Source organism: Ranitomeya imitator, chromosome 2, assembly GCF_032444005.1.
Source record: "Ranitomeya imitator isolate aRanImi1 chromosome 2, aRanImi1.pri, whole genome shotgun sequence".
NCBI lineage: Eukaryota > Metazoa > Chordata > Amphibia > Anura > Dendrobatidae > Ranitomeya > Ranitomeya imitator.
The window spans coordinates 187,760,889-187,783,627 of NC_091283.1; the positions used below are offsets into that span (position 1 = coordinate 187,760,889).

The 22,739-nt window shown below is 50.6% G+C and overlaps 1 protein-coding gene across 1 annotated transcript; it reads right to left on the minus strand.

Moving 5' to 3' along the window:
• Window positions 1-800: 800 nt before the first annotated feature.
• WDR45 (WD repeat domain 45) lies at window positions 801-9,158 on the minus strand. The gene is made up of 10 exons (XM_069748333.1): window positions 8,985-9,158; window positions 5,301-5,375; window positions 5,122-5,226; window positions 4,953-5,049; window positions 4,421-4,515; window positions 3,743-3,822; window positions 3,466-3,674; window positions 3,180-3,281; window positions 1,980-2,125; window positions 801-1,908 (listed from the first exon to the last, which is right to left on the minus strand). Exons 1-10 carry the CDS (start codon window positions 9,031-9,033, stop codon window positions 1,799-1,801), a joined length of 1,068 nt encoding a protein of 355 aa, XP_069604434.1. The 5' UTR covers window positions 9,034-9,158; the 3' UTR covers window positions 801-1,798.
• Between the last annotated feature and the right edge of the window lie 13,581 nt (window positions 9,159-22,739).

Here is a 22,739-nt window from a genome sequence, read left to right on the forward strand (position 1 = left end):
GCCCGATTCTAACACATCGGGTATTCTAGAATATGTATGTAATTTATGAAGATTTTAGAATAATACATTGAAAACACAGGATTCGGCCGGCCACGACCAATTAGCGAAGCGTGGTTCAAATCCCGCGCCAATAGCAGCGTTAACGGAGTGCATAACACCGCGGCATAACGCGGTCCGTTAGCGCTGCCATTAACCCTGTGTGAGCGCTGACTGGAGGGGAGTATGGAGTGGGCACTGACTGCGGGGAGGAAGGAGCAGCCATGTTGCCGCCGGACTGTGCCAGTCGCTGATTGGTTGTGGCTGTTTTGCTGCGACCAATCAACGACTTGGATTTCCATGACAGACAGAGGCTGCGACCAATGAATATCCATGACAGACAGAAGGACAGAAAGACGGAAGTGACCCTTAGACAATTATATAGTAGAAGTATTTTTTATGGGTACATATACTCCGTAGGTCTTTTTCCTACTTCCTCTTGTGGTATTACATTACACAAGAGTCAGAGCTGTATCTGTCCCGACTGCTCACACACTCCCACCTTCCGTGTCCACCTACAAAGCGCCATCCTGAGACTCCTATATAAAGTCTCAAGGTGGACAATTCTCTGCTCACACTTTCTCTCATATGTGATGGCCTGAGTCTTTGGCAGTCAGTAACATTACAGGTGCTGAGACTACAGGGGAGCAATGAGCCCAAAACAAGATGGTGGCCTCCCTTCTGTCACTAGCCCTGCTGCGATTAGTGATAAGAACATGAACAATGGACGGATCAACAATGCAAAGAAGGAATCGCTATCCTGGTAAAAGGTAAAAGGGTAGATATTTATTTGAGGCAAACGTCAAACTGAACTAGGACCTTGACGTCCAACCTCTGACCATTGGTACTCAGGCTTCTAGTAGTAAAAGGTAATTATAGGTTCAGGTTGTGAAAAAAACAAGGAAATTAGCTATTGGCTGCAGCGGTCACGTGCGGTGTAGTGATGACATCAAAACAGACCAACAGCAGTGGAGGAGTACAGCTGTTATATTTACCCTCCCCTAGCAAGTCAAACTTAAAGGAATATCATATTGTTATACATATGTATTGAAAATACAAGCAATTATCAAATTTACCGCTTATTAAAATTTGCAGCTGTTTGATATACTAGCACTTTTCTTTGGTTTACCTTGGAGACCGACCACCGCTGCTGTCTAACTTGTAAGCACTGTCCTGTCCATGGCCTGGATTAGGAGGTAACAGCACGCTCTACTGCTCCTATTCAGCTTAAATAGCGCTTACAAGCTTTCTTTTTACCTATTGAGCTTGTAAGCGCTGTCCTGTCCATGGCCTGGATTAGGAAGTAACAGCACGCTCTAGTGCTCCTATTCAGCTTGAATAGCGCTTACAAGCTTTCTTTTTACCGATTAAGCTTGTAAGCGCTGCGTATGTTTTGGTTTCTAATAGCGGAGGTCGGTCTCCAAGGCACTGAACTGTATGAACATTTTAGTAAGCAGTAAATTGCTTGCATTTACAAGCACTGTCCAGTTATGAAGATGGGAATAACCCTTTAATAAATGAGTTGCGTTTCCTGGTGGTGATGTTAGAGGCAGATATTCCTTAGTGCCCCATACATTTATTACCATGGGCTTCTCTGTATCACTGGGGTTACATACAATAACTTACAACCTATGTACAATAATACTGCAGCATTCGCCTCTCGTAGCCCCTACACGCAGGGGCTGACCCCTCTGGGGATCTGGGCCGATCCTTCCGTGTGTCCAGGTGGAACCCTCCTTCTTCAGTTCGCTTCATGACCAGCTTAAAAAATATCATCATCGCAGATGTCCAAATAGACGTCGAAGGCCTCGCGGTTGCAGTTCCCTTCCGGAGTGAAGACGTATTTGTGAAACGTTCCATCCACACAGACGGCTGAGAGAGAAGAGGTCGGGTTAGCTGTCGGCTTACCAGGGCTGAGGCTGAGGTTGGCAGCACAGACTCACCTATCACAGAGTTCACATTCTTAGAAGTGTTCCTGCCGAAGGCACAGATGCAGGCGGACTCTGCGGGCACGGTGAAACTGGCCAGACTCCACTGGGAATCCACGTACTGACCGATCATGGGACCGACTTTACCAACTCGTGCCAACCTGAATCAGAAGGAGATTGCAACAATAAACAGTGTTTGTATTCAATGCAGAACTGCAACCTATACTGTAGAGAGGTACACCTGTCCCCAGAGGAGCAAAACGGTCTAGAAAACTAAAGGGACTCCTACAGCACTGAATGACTGCTCAAACCAAGCACAGGCGCTCAGTGCACCCTCCCATCTGCGTGTTTTCCCTTTATCTCCATCTTTGATTGACCGCTCCGGCTTCATAGGGTCAAAGAAGGGGGGAGATTGATGGAAACCAAGTAGGTGGGAAGGTGTATGTACACGTTGGTCCCACTGAGAAGCACTGAGCGCCTGTGCTTGGTTTGAGCAGTCATTGTGCTGTAAAATTCCCTTTAATTTTCATGCAATGCATGATGAATCCAAATCTGCATTGGCCCTCTTAACCCCTTAATGACCAGACCAATTTGTTTATTAATCTGACTCTGGAACGCTTCAACATATCCCGGTGATTTTTTTTTTTTTTTTTGTGACCCCCTTATATTTTATGATAATGGCAAATTTAGATCGATATTTTTATATTATTCTATATTATATTTTTAAGTTAACAAAACATATCAGAAATTTGACAAATCTAAAGATTAACAATAATCAAACATTCAATGATTGGATCTGGATTAAAGGGACAGACACACCATATAAAATAATTAATAAATAACATTTCCTTTCTGCCTTCGTGACATCAGCACCATCTGTACCAACTGCAGCGTACTGTGGATGCATATTATAGAAATGTGATGCCCCCTGCGCTGTTTTGTGTATTTTTCCTGCGGATTGTCTGAAATCTGCAATATGTCCATTTCCCTTGCGGTTTATTTGCCTATTTTTCCCCATAGGCTTAAAATAAGATGCTGGAAAACTCCCAGATAAATGCAGCACATGGGTATTTGTGTTTCTGCAGCGGAAAACCCATAAAAGCTGATGTAACCACACCGAACAGTAAAAAAAATCTGTAATGTCTAAAGATCCAACACTTCACTTGTCCCGAGGATTCCGGATTATTGGACTGCCAGTATAAGCCTGATACATACGCAGAACGACGGTTCAGCTTCGTGTCCTTCAGAGCAAAGATGTGCACCGTTCCTTTATCGCTGGAACTGCACAGAAAGGAGCTGTCGTGGCTGAAGTTAATACTGGAGATAAAGGAAAATCTGTGTTAATAGGACGACAATACGGGATTTCTATTGTGCGGCCCCCATACCCATCCCGTATAACAAGCATTGGATATTTTGCACCAACCAGGCCGAGTCTATGACCATCACAAGCGCACAGAATCGGGATATTTCTCACTGATCCGGCTTAGGACGGACCACGTACCAGTAGAGAGTGGCGGGGTCGGTACCACGCCGTAGTTCCACCAGTTGCTCCCTGGTCTGGGTGTCGAAGAGCCGTATTAAGGTGCCTTTCCGCGAGGCTGAAGCCACCAGCGTCCCCTGCTGGTTGACCGCTAGGCAGCCCAGTTCACTCTGGTGGGCGTTGATGGTGAACGGGGCGGACGAGCTGCTGGGTTTGGCGTTACACAGATCCTGAAAGCAGAGGAAGAGCATGGACACGGGACACCACGATACTGACAGATGCCCATACTCGGACTCACCACCAGCTGTAAGCTGCCACACTTGTGTCCTGGGAAGACTAACAACTGCTTCTCCATACTGGGGCAGAGGTCGCACAGGCCTGCAGGAGGAGAGACCACCTAATATTAATAGAAAGTCCCCGGAAAAGAGATTACAACACACAGGACAGAGGCGTGCAGTGTGCCGCCATATGGTGCTCTGTGCAGGAACGTACTACAGAGAAAAGCAGTGATTGTAGGTGGCAATTCCTTCACAATATGGCACCTGATGGATCCTGGGGGTCTGACTGAGCCTGCGAGACCACTGAAGGGTACCAAAATAGGTGCGCAATACAAACTGTAGCAGTTGATTTTTAAAGTGAATCAGTCATCCCCCCGTCTCAGAGCAGCATGATGTAGGGGCACAAACCCTGCTTCCAGTGACTTGTCACTAGGCTGCATGGTGCAGTTTGGATAAAATCCGTTTTTTTTTCTGCTAAAGATCTATCAGTGGTCTGAGTGCTGAGCTGTGTATAACCCCATTCACACCTCTAATTGTGGTACACTGTGCATAGGCAGAAAGCTGGCAATCTGTGGAGGAGGCAGGGTTATACAGAGCTCCTGAATATGGAGGACTACATGGAAGCGGGTGTGCTAGTCCTCCAGGGATAATCCCCTGCTGCTAGAACCTCAGACACTTTATCTACACAATGTCCTCACCTTTAGGGTTGTCTCTGGTATCAAATTCAAAGAGCTTAGTTGGGTTGTCTGGGAAGGAGTAGACGTAAATCCGGTTTTTCACTACGATGACAATCCTGTAAAGTGGAAGGTTGTTAGTTCTAAACTTCTGAAGAAATTCTGCACGTGTCGGCCGTAGTTTATTGTAACATTTCTTTAGTATTTGGATTGGAGGAAAAAAAATAAAAGCTTCCAAGCCCCCTATATCCACGATATACCATATACACAGCACCACTCGCTCAGGGGTCATACACTGTGGTCATCTCCCCTTAGGCCAAACCCAAATGTCCATGAAGCACTGTCTAAATACGGAGCGTGCGGTCTGGACCGGCCATGGGTGTGTCAACCCAAACTCAGACATATAGAGTTGGGTCAGGAGACCCCGCGGGCCACGACAGGGCGACCCCATGGGCAGTCTGAGCTCAGACAGTGATTGGGCCCAGAGGCGGCCATGTCAGTACCACAGTCCACATAGAGGAGAGTCGCCCCCATACAGTTAGGTGCCCGGACTCACTTGTCGGCGCGCAGTCGCACGCTGAGCACGGGTTTGGTGAACGTGAACTCCAGCACCAGTTTGTCTTTTCCGTCCCGCGAGTCGTCCCAGATCAGCACTGACGGGGAAAAAAAAAGGAAACCTAAGAATCCATCCCGAGCCGGGAACACGAGGAGTAAGAAGTAATTACCTGAGATATCGGAGAATTTGGGGTTACTCCCGCCGCCCACCAGTGCCAGCAGATTACATCGGTGCAGCATCTCCACCTGTCCGACGCTGCCCACCTGCTCCACGTCTGGGCGGGAGGAACACAACGCCGGTCACGTGACATTAGGATCCCATTAACCCTTCCCCTCCAGCCTTCCTTACCCAGGTGTCCTTTCTCCATCAGAGGCTCAATGTTGAAGATTCGTACTCCCGTCTCCATCGCACAACAGAAGCAGCCTGAGCCGTACAGGAGAGAGAACAAGAATTAACGCTGTCCAATGTCAGGATGACGTGACCGCTGCAGCCAATCACGGCATCACATGGCATGTCAGCGACGAGCAGTGAGAATGAGCTGTTGGTAAAGATTAGAGGGGCAACACAATCTGACTGTAGTCCAGGGAGAAGACTGAAGGATCTGATCACCTGCATTGTGGGGAATAGAGGCATGTGACTGATCATGTGATCACTGGTGCCCCCCTACTTACCTGTCACCACAGGGGGCTCATTCTGCTGTGACCTGAACTACTATGGGAGCACAGAGGCAGCAGGAGACCCCATAACCAGAGCAATGCCTGCATGTTCAGGGATCTGATCGTCTCTGACCCTGTGGGAAGGGGTCGGGCACTTTCACACCACAACTCGATAACATGTCGCTTGCAGTAAAGGGTGGGCACAGGATTTGTAACAACTTCCCATGAGTCCGCTGCTGCCTCCTCTATATAACGCGGATGTCTACCGGCCCTTTAATATGCCTTTACTCACACACAACTCCCTTTAAGAGTGAGAAACAACACAAGAAATTTGTCAGTGGCCGCCATCTTTAGATGCTTCTCACAGCGCCCTCTGGTGACCACTGCAGGCAATCCATGACGTCACAGCTATAGTACACCTAGTGATGGGCAGTCCGGCTCTTTTTGGTGATTCGGATCATTCGGCATTTTTTTAAACAGAAATATGTTTTCCACAGTCATCGTTCCAGGCCTTTGCCTGCACAGTGAGGGCCTCATTATACACCTGGATAAGTATCTGGTGAAGCAGTACAGACTGTTTCTAGCATTGCTGTTTCCTCAGATTGTTCGCTCTTGTGACCAGGGCCCCTCTGCTACTCGGTTGTAGTAACGTATTACTTTCTAATATGTGGTGTTTTTTTTGTACATTGCTGTAGTCATTCCCTCTTGGACACAATTTATCTGCATCCGTATTTTTTTTCTGCAATCGAACGGAACTGCATCCTGATCAGGATTTGGTTGGAAATGTGAAATTCTGACTTGAGGGGAGAGATTGGTGAAAGTGAAAGGAATAACAATGGTTCTCTGAGCCTGCGCAGTATGACATCCACATGCAGATTGGACGCAGGCATCCTGATTCGGGGGCGTCGACATTGGCAATCAGATGATTTTTGGACGCGCTGCCACGTACCAGGATGTCTGCAGATTTTCTTAACACCCAAAATTTGCAACAAGCTGCGTTTTGAGAGCACATGAAAAATCCTGACGCATAGTGATCCTGATATGTCCTGATGCAAACGCAGGTCCATGCGTCCCTATGTTAAGTGTAGGGCAATCTGGATGCATCAGGAATGCTACACATCACAACGCACCAAAGCGCTAGTGTGAAAGCGGGTCCACCCGTGCAGCCCCTAACCAGGAGCCCCCATGTTATATACACGCTCCCAATACATTTTATTAGCACACTATAACATGGGGCACAGCCCTGCTAGTGAGGCCGGTCACTGTATGACAGCACAGCACGCAGAGTCTCCATTATGTCCGCATCCTGCTCCCACAGTGTCATCACTTTCCCATACGGCATGTCCCCTGCTTCTGAGCATGCTCAGTCCCGCATAACAGATCCCTGCACATGGTAGCACACGGGTCCGTGTTGTCCAGGATCCGTGCTCCATGGCAATTCCAGACGTGTAGCCACGGGTCCCTGCGTGTTTTTCAGACGACACAAAACCGCAACAAGTTGCGTTTTTGTGCGTCTGGTAAAATATACAGATACACGGATCAGAGGGAAAATGGTGACAGCTGGATGGACATGCAGGACCCATCCGTCACCACTGAAAGTCAATGGAGACAAAAACGGATCCGCGTGCAGCCATTGTCACACAGATTGCAGAATATGCAGGTGTGAAACCAGCGTAACTCTATATAATCATTGGAGCTGTGCGAGATCTCACCACAGGTTCTGTCTAAAATCACTATATATTACTCTCACAACTGATCCATCCTCCTCCCTGTATGTTCCTGTCCTGAATCCTCCTCAGTCCTAATACTATGTTACCAAACAACCTGCTGAGTCCCTCCTCCTATATACAGTATATGCCATGAATGAGGCCACTATATATATATATATATATATAATCTTTATTTGGGACTAAAGGTACCGTCACATTTAGCGACGCTGCAGCAATCCAGACAACGATGCCGATCGCTGCAGCGTCGCTGTTTGGTCGCTGGAGAGCTGTCACACAGACAGCTCTCCAGCGACCCCGAAGTCCCCTGGTAACCAGGGTAAACATCGGGTTACTAAGCGCAGGGCCGCAATTAGTAACCCGATGTTTACCCTGGTTACCAGCGTAAACGTAAAAAAAAACCAAACACTACATACTTACATTCCGGTGTCTGTCCTCCGGCGCTCTGCTTCTCTGCACTGACTGTGAGCGCCGGCTGGCCGTGAAGCAGAGCGGTGACATCACCGCTGTAATCTGCTTTACGGCTGGCCAGCGCTCACAGTGCAGAGAAGCACAGCGCCGGAGGACAGACACCGGAATGTAAGTATGTAGTGTTTGTTTTTATTTACGTTTACGCTGGTAACCAGGGTAAACATCGGGTTACTAAGCGCGGCCCTGCGCTTAGTAACCCGATGTTTACCCTAGTTACCAGTGAAGACATCGCTGAATCGGCGTCACACACGCCGATTCAGCGATGTCTGCAGGAGTCCAGGGACGAAATAAAGTTCTGGACTTTCTGCGCCGACCAACGATGTCACAGCAGGATCCTGATCGCTGCTGCCTGTCAAACTGAACGATATCGCTAGCCAGGACGCTGCAACGTCACGGATTGCTATCGTTGTTAAGTTGTTCAGTGTGAAGGTACCTTAAAGGGACTCTGTCACCTGAATTTGGCGGGACTGGTTTTGGGTCATATGGGCGGAGTTTTCGGGTGTTTGATTCACCCTTTCCTTACCCGCTGGCTGCATGCTGGCTGCAATATTGGATTGAAGTTCATTCTCTGTCCTCCATAGTACACGCCTGTACAAGGCAAGATTGCTTTGCGCAGGCATGTACTATGGAGGACAGAGAATGAACTTTAATCCAATATTGCAGCCAGCATGCAGCCAGCGGGTAAGGAAAGGGTGAATCAAACACCCGAAAACTCCGCCCATATGACCCAAAACCAGTCCCGCCAAATTTAGGTGACAGAGTCCCTTTAAGGTAACTGAGATCCTGACTCCAGCACTGAGGGATGGTGTAGCACTAGTGCTTGCAGTCTGGGGGCACTGAAGGGTTAACACTAGGCAGCCCCTGTTCCTCTTTTCCCACAACCCCTAAACCCCTCCCCCTTCTCTGCTGTCTGCACCATCTCTCCAGCACTCAGGCATTCATCTGCCTCTCTCCTCACACAGGAGTCACAGTCAGGGGTCACTACACTGATAAGCTGCAGCCAAGAAAGGAGAAAACCCTGGGCTCCCTCACAGTGCAGAGCCGCTCCTTCCATTCCCAGCAGAGCCGCTCCTTCCATTCCCAGCAGAGCCGCTCCTTCCATTCCCAGCAGAGCCGCTCCTTCCATTCCCAGCAGAGCCGCTCCTTGTCCACGAACTACACATCACTGAGTCACTCACTCTGGTCCTGGTTGAACCGCAGCCCATTGACGCCGCGCTGCTGAGCCATGGCCGCCCGGGACACCGCTGTAAGGAGAGGACACGGTGACAGCGCCCCCCACAGAGCCGAGCCCGCCGCCTCCTGCCTGTGTCTGCCCCTCTGTGTTTACCAAGGATCTTCCTTGTTTACGTTAGAAAGTCCACTCAGGGCGGAAGTGACGTCACAAAGCAGCAGGTCCGCGCCATCATTAGTGAGGGCAATCCTCACAGAGGAGATGGAATGTCAGGATAATATACAGGGGGGAGGGGTAAGGTAGTGGCCAATACACCCCCCAGTACTAGGAACAGAGCTCAGAAAGACTACTGACAGGAAATGGGAGAGGGGAAAAATTACATATATAATGGTGGTCTGCCTCCTGATGTGGGGAGCTCTGGAGGCACATAGTGATCTGCCTGGTATTGGTGTGGGGGTCTCTGGAGATATATAGTGATCTGCCTGGAGGTGGTGTGGGGGGCTCTGGAGGCACACAGTGATCAGTGGTCTGCCTGGTAGTGGTGTGGGGGCTCTGGAGGCACAAAGTGATCAGTCATGTGCCTGGTAGTGGTGTGGGGGGCTCTGGAGGCACATATTGATCAATGGTCTTCCTGGTAGTGGTGTGGGGGGCTCTAGAGGCACATAGTGATCAGTGGTCTACCTGGCAGTGGTGTGGGGTGCTGGAGACACAGTGATCAGTGGTGTGGGGGGCTCTGGAGGCACATAGTGATCTGTGATCTGCCTGGTATTGGTGTGGGGGGGCTCTGGAGATATATTGTGATCAGTGGTCTGCCTGGAGGTGGTGTGGGGGGCTCTGGAGGCACATAGTGATCAGTGGTCTGCCTGGAGGTGGTGGTGGTGGGGGCTCTGAAGGCACATAATGATCAGTGGTCTGCCTCGTAGTGGTGTAGGGGGCATTGGGGGCACATAGTGATCAGTGTTTTACCTGATAGTGGTGTGGGGGGCTCTGGAGGCACATAGTGATCTGTGATCTGCCTGGTATTGGTGTCGGGGGCTCTGGAGATATATAGTGATCAGTGGTCTGCCTGGAGGTGGTGTGGGGGGCTCTGGTGGAACATAGTGATCAGTGGTCTTCGTGGTAGTGGTGTGGAGGGCACTGGAGGCACATAATGATCAGTGGTCTGCCTGGTAGTTTTGTTAGGTGCTCTGAAGGCACATAGTGATCAGTGGTCTGCCTGGTAGTGGTGTTGGGGGCTCTGGAGGCACATAGTGATCAATGGTCTTCCTGGTAGTGGTGTGGGGGGCTCTGGAGGCACATATTGATCAGTGGTCTGCCTGGTAGTGGTGTGGGGGCTCTGGAGGCACTTAGTAAACAATGCTGTGCCCGGTAGTGTTGTGGGGGGCTCTAGAGGCACATAGTGATCAGTGGTCTACCTAGTAGTGGTGTGGGGTTCTGGAGACACATAGTTATCAGTGGTCTGGCTGGTATTTCTGTGGAGGGATCTGGAGGCACATTGTGATCAGTGGTCTGCCTGTTAGTGGTGTGGGGGGCCCTGGAGGCACACAGTGATCAGTGGCCTGCTTCGTGGTGGTGTGGGGGGTTCTGAAGCTGTATATTGATGAATGGTCTACCTGGTAGTGTTGGGGGCTCTGGAGGCATATTGTGATCAGTGGTCTGCCTGGTAGTCGTGTGGGGGGCTCTGGAGGCACATAGTGATAAGTGGTCTGCCTGGTAGTGTTGGAGGCTCATAGTGATCAGTGGTCTGCCTCGTACTGGTGTCGGGGGCTCTGGAGGCACATAGTGATAAGTGGTCTGCCTGGTAGTGGTGTGGGGAGCTCTGGAGGCATATTGTGATCAGTGGTCTGTCTGGTAGTCGTGTGGGGGGCTCTGGAGGCCCATAGTGATCAGTGGTCTGCCTGGTGGTGGTGTGGGGGGCTCTAGAGGCACATAGTGATCAGTGGTCTGCCTGGTAGTGGTGTAGGGGGGCTCTGGAGGCACATAGTGATCAGTGGTCTGCCTGGTAGTGGTGTAGGGGGCTCTGGAGTATTATCTGCCTGGTAATGGTGTGGGGGGCTCTGGTGGCACATAGTGATCAGTGGTGTGCCTGGTATTGGTGTGGGGGGCTCTACAGGCACATAGTGATCTGCGGCCTGCTTCATAATCGTGTGGGGGTCTCTGGAGCTGTATATTTATCAATAGTCTGCCTGGTAGTGTTGTGGGGGGCACTGGAGGCACATAGTGGTCAGGGGTCTGCCTGGTACTGGTGTGGAAGGTTCTGGTGGCACAGTGATCAGTGGTCTGCCTGGTAATGGTGTTAGGGGCTTTGGAGGCACATAGTGATCAGTAATCTGCCTGGTAGTGGTGTGGGGGCTCTGGAGGCACATAGTGATCAGTGGTCTGCCTGGTAGTGGTGTGGGGGGCTCTGGAGGCGCATAGTGATCAGTCATGTGCCTGGTGGTGGCGTGGGGGCTCTGGAGGCACATAGTGATCAGTAATCTGCCTGGTAGTGGTGTCGGGGCTCTTGAGGCACATAGTGATCCGTAATCTGCCTGGTAGTGGTGTCGGGGCTCTTGAGGCACATAGTGATCAGTGGTTTGCCTGGTAGTGGTGTGGGGGCTCTGGAGGCACATAGTGATCAGTGGTCTGCCTCGTACTGGTGTCGGGGGCTCTGGAGGCACATAGTGATCAGTGGTCTGCCTGGTAGTGGTGTGGGGAGCTCTGGAGGCATATTGTGATCAGTGGTCTGCCTGGTAGTCGTGTGGGGGGCTTTGGAGGCCCATAGTGATCAGTGGTCTGCCTCGTACTGGTGTCGGGGGTTCTGGAGGCACATAGTGATCAGTGGTCTGCCTGGTAATGGTGTGGGGGGCTCTGGTGGCACATAGTGATCAGTGGTCTGCCTGGTAATGGTGTGGGGGCCTCTGGTGGCACATAGTGATCAGTGGTGTGCCCGGTAGTGGTGTGGGGGGCTCTACAAGCACATAGTGATCAGTGGTCTGCATGGTAATGGTGTGAGGGGCTTTGGAGGCACATAGTGATCAGTGGTCTGCCTGGTAGTGGTGTGGGGGGCTCTGGAGGCGCATAGTGATCAGTCATGTGCCTGGTAGTGGCGTGGGGGCTCTGGAGGCACATAGTGATCAGTAATCCGCCTGGTAGATGTGTGGCGGCTCTGGAGGCACATAGTGATCAGTGGTCTGCCTGGTAATGGTGTGAGGGGCTTTGGAGGCACATAGTGATCAGTAATCTGCCTGGTAGTGGTGTGGGGGCTCTGGAGGCACATAGTGATCAGTAATTTGCCTAGTAGTGGGGTGGGGGGCTCTGGAGGCACATAGTGATCCGTAATCTGCCTGGTAGTGGTGTCGGGGCTCTTGAGGCACATAGTGATCAGTGGTCTGCCTGGTAGTGGTGTGGGGGGCTCTGGAGGCACATAGTGATCAGTGGTCTCCCTGGTAGTGGTGTGGGGGGCTCTGAAGGCACATAGTGATCAGTGGTTTGCCTGGTAGTGGTGTGGAGGGCTCTGGAGGCACATAGTGATCAGTTGTCTGCCTGGTAGTGGTGTGGGGGGCGCTGGAGGCACATAGTGGTCAAGGGTCTGCCTGGTACTGGTGTGGAAGGTTCTGGTGGCACATAGTGATCAGTAGTCTGCCTGGTAGTGGTGTGGGGGCTCTGGAGGCACATAGTGATCAGTGGTCTGCCTGGTAATGGTGTGAGGGGCTTTGGAGGCACATAGTGATGAGTAATCTGCCTGGTAGTGGTGTGGGGAGCTCTGGAGGCACATAGTGATCAGTGGTCTGCCTGGTAGTGGTGTGGGGGGCTCTGGAGGCACATAGTGATCAGTGGTCTGCCTGGTAATGGTGTGAGGGGCTTTGGAGGCACATAGTGATCAGTAATCTGCCTGATAGTGGTGTGGAGGGCTCTGGAGGCGCATAGTGATCAGTCATGTGCCTGGTAGTGGTGTGGGGGCTCTGGAGGCACATAGTGATGAGTAATCTGCCTGGTAGTGGTGTGGGGGCTCTGGAGGCACATAGTGATCAGTGGTCTGCCTGGTAGTGGTGTGGGGGGGTTCTGGAGGCGCATAGTGATCAGTCATGTGCCTGGTAGTGGTGTGGGGGCTCTGGAGGCACATAGTGATCAGTAATCTGCCTGGTAGTGGTGTGGGGGATCTGGAGGCACATAGTGATCAGTAATCTGCCTGGTAGTGGTGTGGGGGTTCTGGAGGCACATAGTGATCAGTGGTCTGCCTGGTAGTGGTGTGGGGGCTCTGGAGGCACATAGTGATCAGTGGTCTGCCTGGTAATGGTGTGAGGGGCTTTGGAGGCACATAGTGATCAGTAATCTGCCTGGTAGTGGTGTGGGGGCTCTTGAGGCACATAGTGATCAGTGGTCTGCCTGGTAGTGGTGTGGGGGGCTCTGGAGGCACATAGTGATCAGTGGTCTGCCTGGTAATGGTGTGAGGGGCTCTGGAGGCACATAGTGATCAGTGGTCTGCCTGGTAATGGTGTGAGGGGCTCTGGAGGCACATAGTGATCAGTGGTCTGCCTGGTAGTGGTGTGGGGGGCTCTGGAGGCACATAGTGATCAGTAATCTGCCTGGTAGTGGTGTGAGGGCTCTGGAGGCACATAGTGGTCAGTAATCTGCCTGGTAGTGGTGTGGGGGGCTCTGGAGGCACATAGTGATCAGTGGCCTGCTTCGTGGTGGTGTGGGGGGTTCTGGAGCTGTATATTGATGAATGGTCTGCCTGGTAGTTTTGGGGGCTCTGGAGGCTCATAGTGATCAGTGGTCTGCCTCGTACTGGTGTCGGGGGCTCTGGAGGCACATAGTGATCAGTGGTCTGCCTGGTAGTGGTGTGGGGGGCTCTGGAGGCACATAGTAATCAGTGGTCTGCCTGGTATTGGTGTGGGGGGCTCTGGAGATATATAGTGATCAGTGGTCTGCCTGGAGGTGGTGTGGGGGCTCTGGAGGCACATAGTGATCAGTGGTCTGCCTGGTAGTGGTGTGGGGGGCTCTGGAGGCACATAGTGATCAGTGGTCTGCCTGGTAGTGGTGTGGGGGGCTCTGGAGGCACATAGTGATCAGTGGTCTGCCTGTTAATGGTGTGAGGGGCTTTGGAGGCACATAGTGATCAGTAATCTGCCTGATAGTGGTGTGGGGGGCTCTGGAGGCGCATAGTGATCAGTCATGTGCCTGGTAGTGGTGTGGGGGCTCTGGAGGCACATAGTGATCAGTAATCTGCCTGGTAGTGGTGTGGGGGCTCTGGAGGCACATAGTGATCAGTGGTCTGCCTGGTAGTGGTGTGGGGGGGTTCTGGAGGCGCATAGTGATCAGTCATGTGCCTGGTAGTGGTGTGGGGGCTCTGGAGGCACATAGTGATCAGTAATCTGCCTGGCAGTGGTGTGGGGGCTCTGGAGGCACATAGTGATCAGTAATCTGCCTGGTAGTGGTGTGGGGGTTCTGGAGGCACATAGTGATCAGTGGTCTGCCTGGTAGTGGTGTGGGGGCTCTGGAGGCACATAGTGATCAGTGGTCTGCCTGGTAATGGTGTGAGGGGCTTTGGAGGCACATAGTGATCAGTAATCTGCCTGGTAGTGGTGTGGGGGCTCTAGAGGCACATAGTGATCAGTGGTCTGCCTGGTAGTGGTGTGGGGGGCTCTGGAGGCACATAGTGATCAGTGGTCTGCCTGGTAATGGTGTGAGGGGCTCTGGAGGCACATAGTGATTAGTGGTCTGCCTGGTAATGGTGTGGGGGGCTCTGGAGGCACATAGTGATCAGTGGTCTGCCTGGTAGTGGTGTGGGGGGCTCTGGAGGCACATAGTGATCAGTAATCTGCCTGGTAGTGGTGTGAGGGCTCTGGAGGCACATAGTGGTCAGTAATCTGCCTGGTAGTGGTGTGGGGGGCTCTGGAGGCACATAGTGATCAGTGGCCTGCTTCGTGGTGGTGTGGGGGGTTCTGGAGCTGTATATTGATGAATGGTCTGCCTGGTAGTGGTGTGGGGGGCTCTGGAGGCACATAGTGATCAGTGGTCTGCCTGGTATTGGTGTGGGGGGCTCTGGAGATATATAGTGATCAGTGGTCTGCCTGGAGGTGGTGTGGGGGCTCTGGAGGCACATAGTGATCAGTGGTCTGCCTGGTAGTGGTGTGGGGGGCTCTGGAGGCACATAGTGATCAGTGGTCTGCCTGGTAATGGTGTGAGGGGCTTTGGAGGCATATAGTGATCAGTAATCTGCCTGGTAGTGGTGTGGGGGGCTCTACAGGCACATAGTGATCTGCGGCCTGCTTCATAATCATGTGGGGGTCTCTGGAGCTGTATATTTATCAATAGTCTGCCTGGTAGTGTTGTGGGGGGCACCGGAGGCACATAGTGGTCAGGGGTCTGCCTGGTACTGGTGTGGAAGGTTCTGGTGGCACATAGTGATCAGTGGTCTGCCTGGTAGTGGTGTGGGGGCTCTGGAGGCACATAGTGATCAGTGGTCTGCCTGGTAATGGTGTGAGGGGCTTTGGAGGCACATAGTGATCAGTAATCTGCCTGGCAGTGGTGTGGGGGCTCTGGAGGCACATAGTGATCAGTAATCTGCCTGGTAGTGGTGTGGGGGTTCTGGAGGCACATAGTGATCAGTGGTCTGCCTGGTAGTGGTGTGGGGGCTCTGGAGGCACATAGTGATCAGTGGTCTGCCTGGTAATGGTGTGAGGGGCTTTGGAGGCACATAGTGATCAGTAATCTGCCTGGTAGTGGTGCGGGGGCTCTGGAGGCACATAGTGATCAGTGGTCTGCCTGGTAATGGTGTGAGGGGCTTTGGAGGCACATAGTGATCAGTAATCTGCCTGGTAGTGGTGTGGGGGCTCTGGAGGCACATAGTGATCAGTGGTCTGCCTGGTAGTGGTGTGGGGGGCTCTGGAGGCACATAGTGATCAGTGGTCTGCCTGGTAATGGTGTGAGGAGCTTTGGAGGCACATAGTGATCAGTAATCTGCCTGGTAGTGGTGTGGTGGGCTCTGGAGGCACATATTGATCAGTGGTCTGCCTGGTAGTGGTGTTGGGGCTCTGGAGGCACATAGTGATCAGTCATGTGCCTGGTAGTGGTGTGGGGGCTCTGGAGGCACATAGTGATCAGTGGTCTACCTGGTAGTGGTGTGGGGGGCATTGGAGGCACATAGCGATCAGTGGTCTACCTGGTAGTGGTATGGGGGGCTCTGGAGGCACATAGTGATCAGTTGTATACCTGGTATTGGTGTGGGGGGCTCTGGAGATATATAGTGATCAGTGGTCTGCCTGGAGGTGGTGTGGGGGGCTCTGGAGGGACAGTGATCAGTGGTCTGCCTGGTAGTAGTGTCGGGGGCATTGGAGGCACATAGTGATCAGTGGTCTACCTGGTAGTGGTGTGGGGGGCTCTGGAGGCACATAGTGATCAGTTGTCTACCTGATAGTGGTGTGGGGGGCTCTTGAGGCACATAGTGATCAGTGTTTTACCTGATAGTGGTGTGGGGGGCTCTGGAGGCACATAGTGATCTGTGATCTGCCTGGTATTGGTGTGGGGGGCTCTGGAGATATATAGTGATCAGTGGTCTGCCTGGAGGTGGTGTGGGGGGCACTGGAGGCACATAATGATCAGTGGTCAGCCTGGTAGTTTTGTTAGGTGCTCTGGAGGCACATAGTGATCAGTTGTCTGCCTGGCAGTGGTGTGGGGGGCATTGGAGGCACATAGTGATCAGTGGTCTACCTGGTATTGGTGTTGGGGGCTCTGGAGGCACATAGTGATCAATGCTCTTCCTGGTAGTGGTGTGGGGGCTCTGGAGGCACATAGTGATCAGTTGTCCTCCTTGTAGTGGTGTGGGGGGCTCTGGAGGCACATATTGATCATTGGACTGCCTGGTAGTGGTGTGGGGGCTCTGGACGCACTTAGTAAACAATGCTGTGCCCGGTAGTGTTGTGGGGGGCTCTAGAGGCACATAGTGATCAGTGCTCAACCTGGCAGTGGTGTGGGGTTCTGGAGACACATAGTTATCAGTGGTCTGGCTGGTATTTCTGTGGAGGGATCTGGAGGCACATTGTGATCAGTGGTCTGCCTGTTAGTGGTGTGGGGGGCCCTGGAAGCAGATAGTGATCAGTGGTCTGCCTGGTAGTTCTCTAAAGGGCTCTGGAGGCACATAGTGATCAGTGGTCTGCCTGGTAGTGGTGTGGGGGGCTCTGGAGGCACATAGTGATCAGTGGCCTGCTTCGTGGTGGTGTGGGGGGTTCTGGAGCTGTATATTGATGAATGGTCTGCCTGGTAGTGTTGGGGGCTCTGGAGGCATATTGTGATCAGTGGTCTGCCTGGTAGTCGTGTGGGGGGCTCTGGAGGCCCATAGTGATCAGTGGTCTGCCTGGTGGTGGTGTGGGGGGCTCTGGAGGCACATAGTGATCAGTGGTCTGCCTGGTAGTGGTGTGGGGGGCTCTGGAGGCACATAGTGATCAGTGGTTTGCCTGGTAGTGGTGTGGAGGGCTCTACAGGCATATAGTGATCAGTGGTGTGCCCGGTATTGGTGTGAGGGGCTCTACATGCACATAGTGATCTGCGGCCTCCTTCATAATCATGTGGGGGTCTCTGGAGCTGTATATTTATCAATAGTCTGCCTGGTAGTGTTGTGTGAGGCACTGGAGGCACATAGTGGTCAGGGATATACACTGAAAGAGAACGCCTCATATGCAGATCAAAAACACCAGAAATAATAAAAGGAAAAAATCCTCCACTACTAAATCCGTACCAATAGAGAAACAAACGAAGGTGAAATTTCCAATATATGCAATATTTATTAGTTAAAATAACGATACAATATAGTTAAATGTAATAATTCATATATTCAAAAGAGTACATGCCCGATGGAGAAAAACCATCATGAACTAGGTGTCGACAGACAAAGAAACATAGCGGAAATAGGACACAAGGGCACAGCATGAGCCTAAAAAGTCACACACACGTTACTTTTTGATCTGTGTTTCAGATGCCTCTAATACAGAGTACATGGATTTTAGAAAACGAGATAAAAATTGGATCCCCCAATTAGGATCATTGTTTGGTAATAAGGTGGACGCAGACACTGAGAACTGTGATGTTAAGGACTTGAAGCTTGGTATTAAAGGCCTGCTTAAAAAACGTACAAAATTGTGGTGGAACAAGTTGGCATTAGAGAATTATCTCCAAAAGGACATTGTCCCAAGGGGTCTAAGGATTCAGATTTATCCAACATTGGACACTAGTGACCCCTCTTTCTCTGCTAAATGGGAGGAAACTCTTACTAAGTGCTCACGCACACTGTTGGAACTATTAATTGGTTCAGACCGTAAGGCATTAGAAAGTGTGGAAAGTGAGTTGGACACTCTAAAGAGTAAAATACAAGCCACACTGACAACTGAGGAGTGTGCTAAGTTTGATAAGGATTTGGAGGGAGACCTTATTAAATGGGAAAAAGAAATACAGGCCACTAAAGTCCGAAAATTCCAACGAGACCTACAGGACTATTCGTCTAATCGAGTCTATAGGTGGCAATATAAAAAGATAAATCAAAAACCTGTATCACGCTCCTCATCAATAACATCGTCTTTATCAGAAGAACAATGTGGAGAACATTTTTTAGGCCGAAGGGGTGGGGTTGGAGAGACCAACAGGGCGGATTCCGCTTCATACACACCCGCCACCCCACTCCTCCCCATGCGCACACGCACGTTCAACAAGAAGCAGAACAAGAGAGGGCGGTAAATATGCAGGTGATTAATCTGTCTGATGTGCCACTGTCCCCCACACACATTCGGGTGTTGGAGAAGGGCTTAAATTTTGCACCATCAGCTATATTTGATTACTTCACCATGGTGAAGGACTTGGAGTTATTTGCCAGGAAACTGGCTTTTAAAAAATTCTTCATCAACCAATCTAAAAATGCTTCTCCTCTTGATATAGAGCAACAGGCCATGGTGGATTTGGAGTCACTGCTTGCCGAACAAACTACAACTGAAGAGACGAAGGTTCCTACGCATCTGCATCCCAGATCGCAACATTTCCCCCCTCAAGGTATTTGCTCTAATGTAGACATTTTTCTCAAAGTGGTCAAAAGGGACCTTAAAAGGATCCCCGAAGACAGATCATCTTACAATCTTACCTCTCAGGAGAATAGGGCTATCCAAGAACTACGCAATTTCAAACATGTAGTGATTAAGCCTGCAGATAAGGGGGGAAATGTTGTGATCTGGCCTTGCAAGATGTACGAACGTGAGGCCTTTAGGCAACTTCACAATAAACAATGCTATAGGAGACTAGATAGCAATCCTCTTGCTTCATACAAGAGTGAACTTGATGAGATCTTACAGATAGCACATCAGGAGGGCATTATTACGGGTAGGATGTTGGAGGGGTTGGTCACACATGCACCGACCACTCCAACGTTCTACCTTCTGCCCAAAATCCACAAAGATAAGATATGCACACCGGGTCGCCCGATAGTCTCAGGGATTGGAGGCATCAATGAGGCCATTTGCCGCTTTGTGGATTTCTATCTTCAACAATGTGTAGAGACCCTGCCTTCTTTCATTAAGGACACCACAGATATTTTGACACGTCTCAATAACATCCAATTGGAACGAGACATGTTTCTAGTGGTGTGCGACGTGGAATCGCTATATACATCGATGTTCCATGACCATGGGATCACGGCATCAAGGTCCTTCTTGGACATGACAAATTTGAATAATTCCCTGATTGATTTTGTTTTGGATCTTTTGAAATTTATTTTGACTCATAATTTCTTTACATTTAAGGACCGCTTTTTCCTACAGCTCCAGGGTACAGCGATGGGGGCGACTTGTGCGCCCTCATACGCAAATCTGTTCCTGGGGCTGTGGGAGAAGGAGGTGGTCTATGAAATGGAGGACTTCTCTGCCGTGGTCTCATGGTCCAGGTATATCGATGATATACTGTTTATATGGCAGGGCTCAGAGACATCTCTAACTACATTCATGATGAGGTTAAACGATAACCCGTATAATATCAAACTCACGTACAAATACAGTAAACAAGAGGTGGAGTTTCTCGACGTCCTTGTTCAGACGGACGGAAACGGCTACTTAACTACTGATGTTCACTGTAAAAGCACGGCGGTAAATGCCCTCCCTCATGCCTCCTCTGCCCACCGTCCCCAGACGACTAGGGCGATACCGGTGGGCCAATTCCTTCGTATGAAACGCATCTGTTCTGACGATGGTAGATTCCAAAATCAGGCAACAGTACTTACCAGACAATTACAGCAACGGGGCTATAACCATAAAGATATACGCAAGGGGTACAGGAGAGCGGCTGGTACTCCGCGTGGCCAATTATTGGCCGCAAAGAAGGCGTTACATCCACAGGATGAGTCTATTAGATTCATCACAACCTTTAATACAAGATGGACTGATGTCATGGATATTTTGCGTAGACATTGGTCCATTTTGACAGCAGATGACGAGCTGAGCAGACATCTACCTGCTAACCCCTCAGTGACGTGGAGACGCTCTAAAAACCTAAAAGATTTGCTCATTCGTAGCCATTATGTGGCACCACAAGAATCTTTCTTTTCGACACGGGCTGGTCCGATTTGGGGATGCTTCCAATGTGGTGACTGCTCTGCATGTCAGTTCATGGATAGGGCATTCACATTTGACAACAGTGATATGACCAGGACCTATAAAATCACACATCATATCTCCTGTACCACGGATAGATTGATCTATTACGCCTCCTGCCCGTGTAAATTCATCTATGTGGGTATGACGACCAGGCAGTTGAGGGTTAGGATCCTGGAACACGCCAGGGACATTAAAAACGCGACGGGGGCTCATGATCTTTCGATCTTAAAGACTATACCTAAGCATTTCCATACCCACCATAACAGTAACTCGTCACCGTGATTCATCAACAAGGGATACCACAGCCCATGGGATGACAACTTGTAGAGATGCATTATATGATATTTTTTTGTTATCTTGCTCTATATTTTTCAATGGTATATTTTTGTTTGTTATAGACACTTGATTGGTGGCATGTTGAGTGATCAGCGCCCTACCCCCTCTATCGGTGTGTAGGTGTGATATACAATTATGTGTTTTGTTCATTCTTTATGTCTGTCCCGTAGTTCGGGTCTATGGGCATGTGCGGTATACGTTTATCCATACTGGGGACCTATTTAATAAGAGCCTTTAGCAGGACCTATATATATAGACATACCCCTTGTATGGTCTGGCGTGGGTGCCGTGTGATTTTGCCCAACGCTGCTGCTACATACTATCTAACTATTTGCAGTCCTTTTACGTGTAATAGTGAGGACTATGCTGTGTCCTTTTTGTCGCTCCTCCCCTTTACCCTTTCCCCTCCCTTGTTTTGTTTCGGGGGGTGGTTTGGCTCACCTTCTCTTGTCCTCTGTTTTCGGGCCAGCGCGCGCATGCGCTGCGTCGCGCGGTGGTGGGTGGCGCTAGGCTCCGGTGTAGCGTCTCCATGGTCACGGGTCCGGTCACTTGACCGGATCACGTGACGTGGTGACGCTCATCGGGTGCGCCGCTCTCCTCGGCGCGCCGCAACATGGCGGGGGCGCGCCACGCATGGCTGTTAATCTTCCCTCAGTTACATATGCCACTATAAAAGGGGATCATGATCATGCCTATTTACCTCCTGACGAAGCCACAGGTGTGGTGAAACGCGCGTCGAGGTGATCCAGTGCGGGTTGGACTATCGGGCTAACATGGCAACAGGTATTTTGTGCTTCTCTCCGCTCTAGGGCTCCTATGGCACCCTTACTGGGTATACTGGCTTAGGGGTTTGGTGTACTATTGGGAGTAAGATTAGCTTCTTATACTCAGCACTATCAGTTGTACCTCTATTTATGGATATGCATTTATTATGCTATCGGCCTATGGGCACTGTGCAATATTTCTGGATACATTGTTTATAGAGTTACGCTCTCAGTATCATCCCCTGCCATCTACCATCATAGATACCGAGACCAGAGCATTATGAGATAGATATATTCATCACATTCTGTGTGACTTTTTAGGCTCATGCTGTGCCCTTGTGTCCTATTTCCGCTATGTTTCTTTGTCTGTCGACACCTAGTTCATGATGGTTTTTCTCCATCGGGCATGTACTCTTTTGAATATATGAATTATTACATTTAACTATATTGTATCGTTATTTTAACTAATAAATATTGCATATATTGGAAATTTCACCTTCGTTTGTTTCTCTACATAGTGGTCAGGGGTCTGCCTGGTACTGGTGTGGAAGGTTCTGGCGGCACATAGTGATCAGTAATCTGCCTGGTAGTGGTGTGGGGTCTCTGGAGGCACATAGTGATCAGTTGTCTGCCTGGTAGTGGTGTGGGGGGCTCTGGAGGTGCATAGTGATCAGTCATGTGCCTGGTAGTGGCGTGGGGGCTCTGGAGGCACATAGTGATCAGTAATCTGCCTGGTAGTGGTGTGGGGGCTCTGGAGGCACATAGTGATCAGTGGTCTGCCTGGTAATGGTGTGAGGGGCTTTGGAGGCACATAGTGATCAGTAATCTGCCTGGTAGTGGTGTCGGGGATCTTGAGGCACATAGTGATCAGTGGTCTGCCTGGTAATGGTGTGGGGGGCTCTGAAGGCACATAGTGATCAGTGGTCTCCCTGGTAGTGGTGTGGGGGGCTCTGGAGGCACATAGTGATCAGTGGTTTGCCTGGTAGTGGTGTGGAGGGCTCTGGAGGCACATAGTGATCAGTTGTTTGCCTGGTAGTGGTGTGGGGGGCTCTG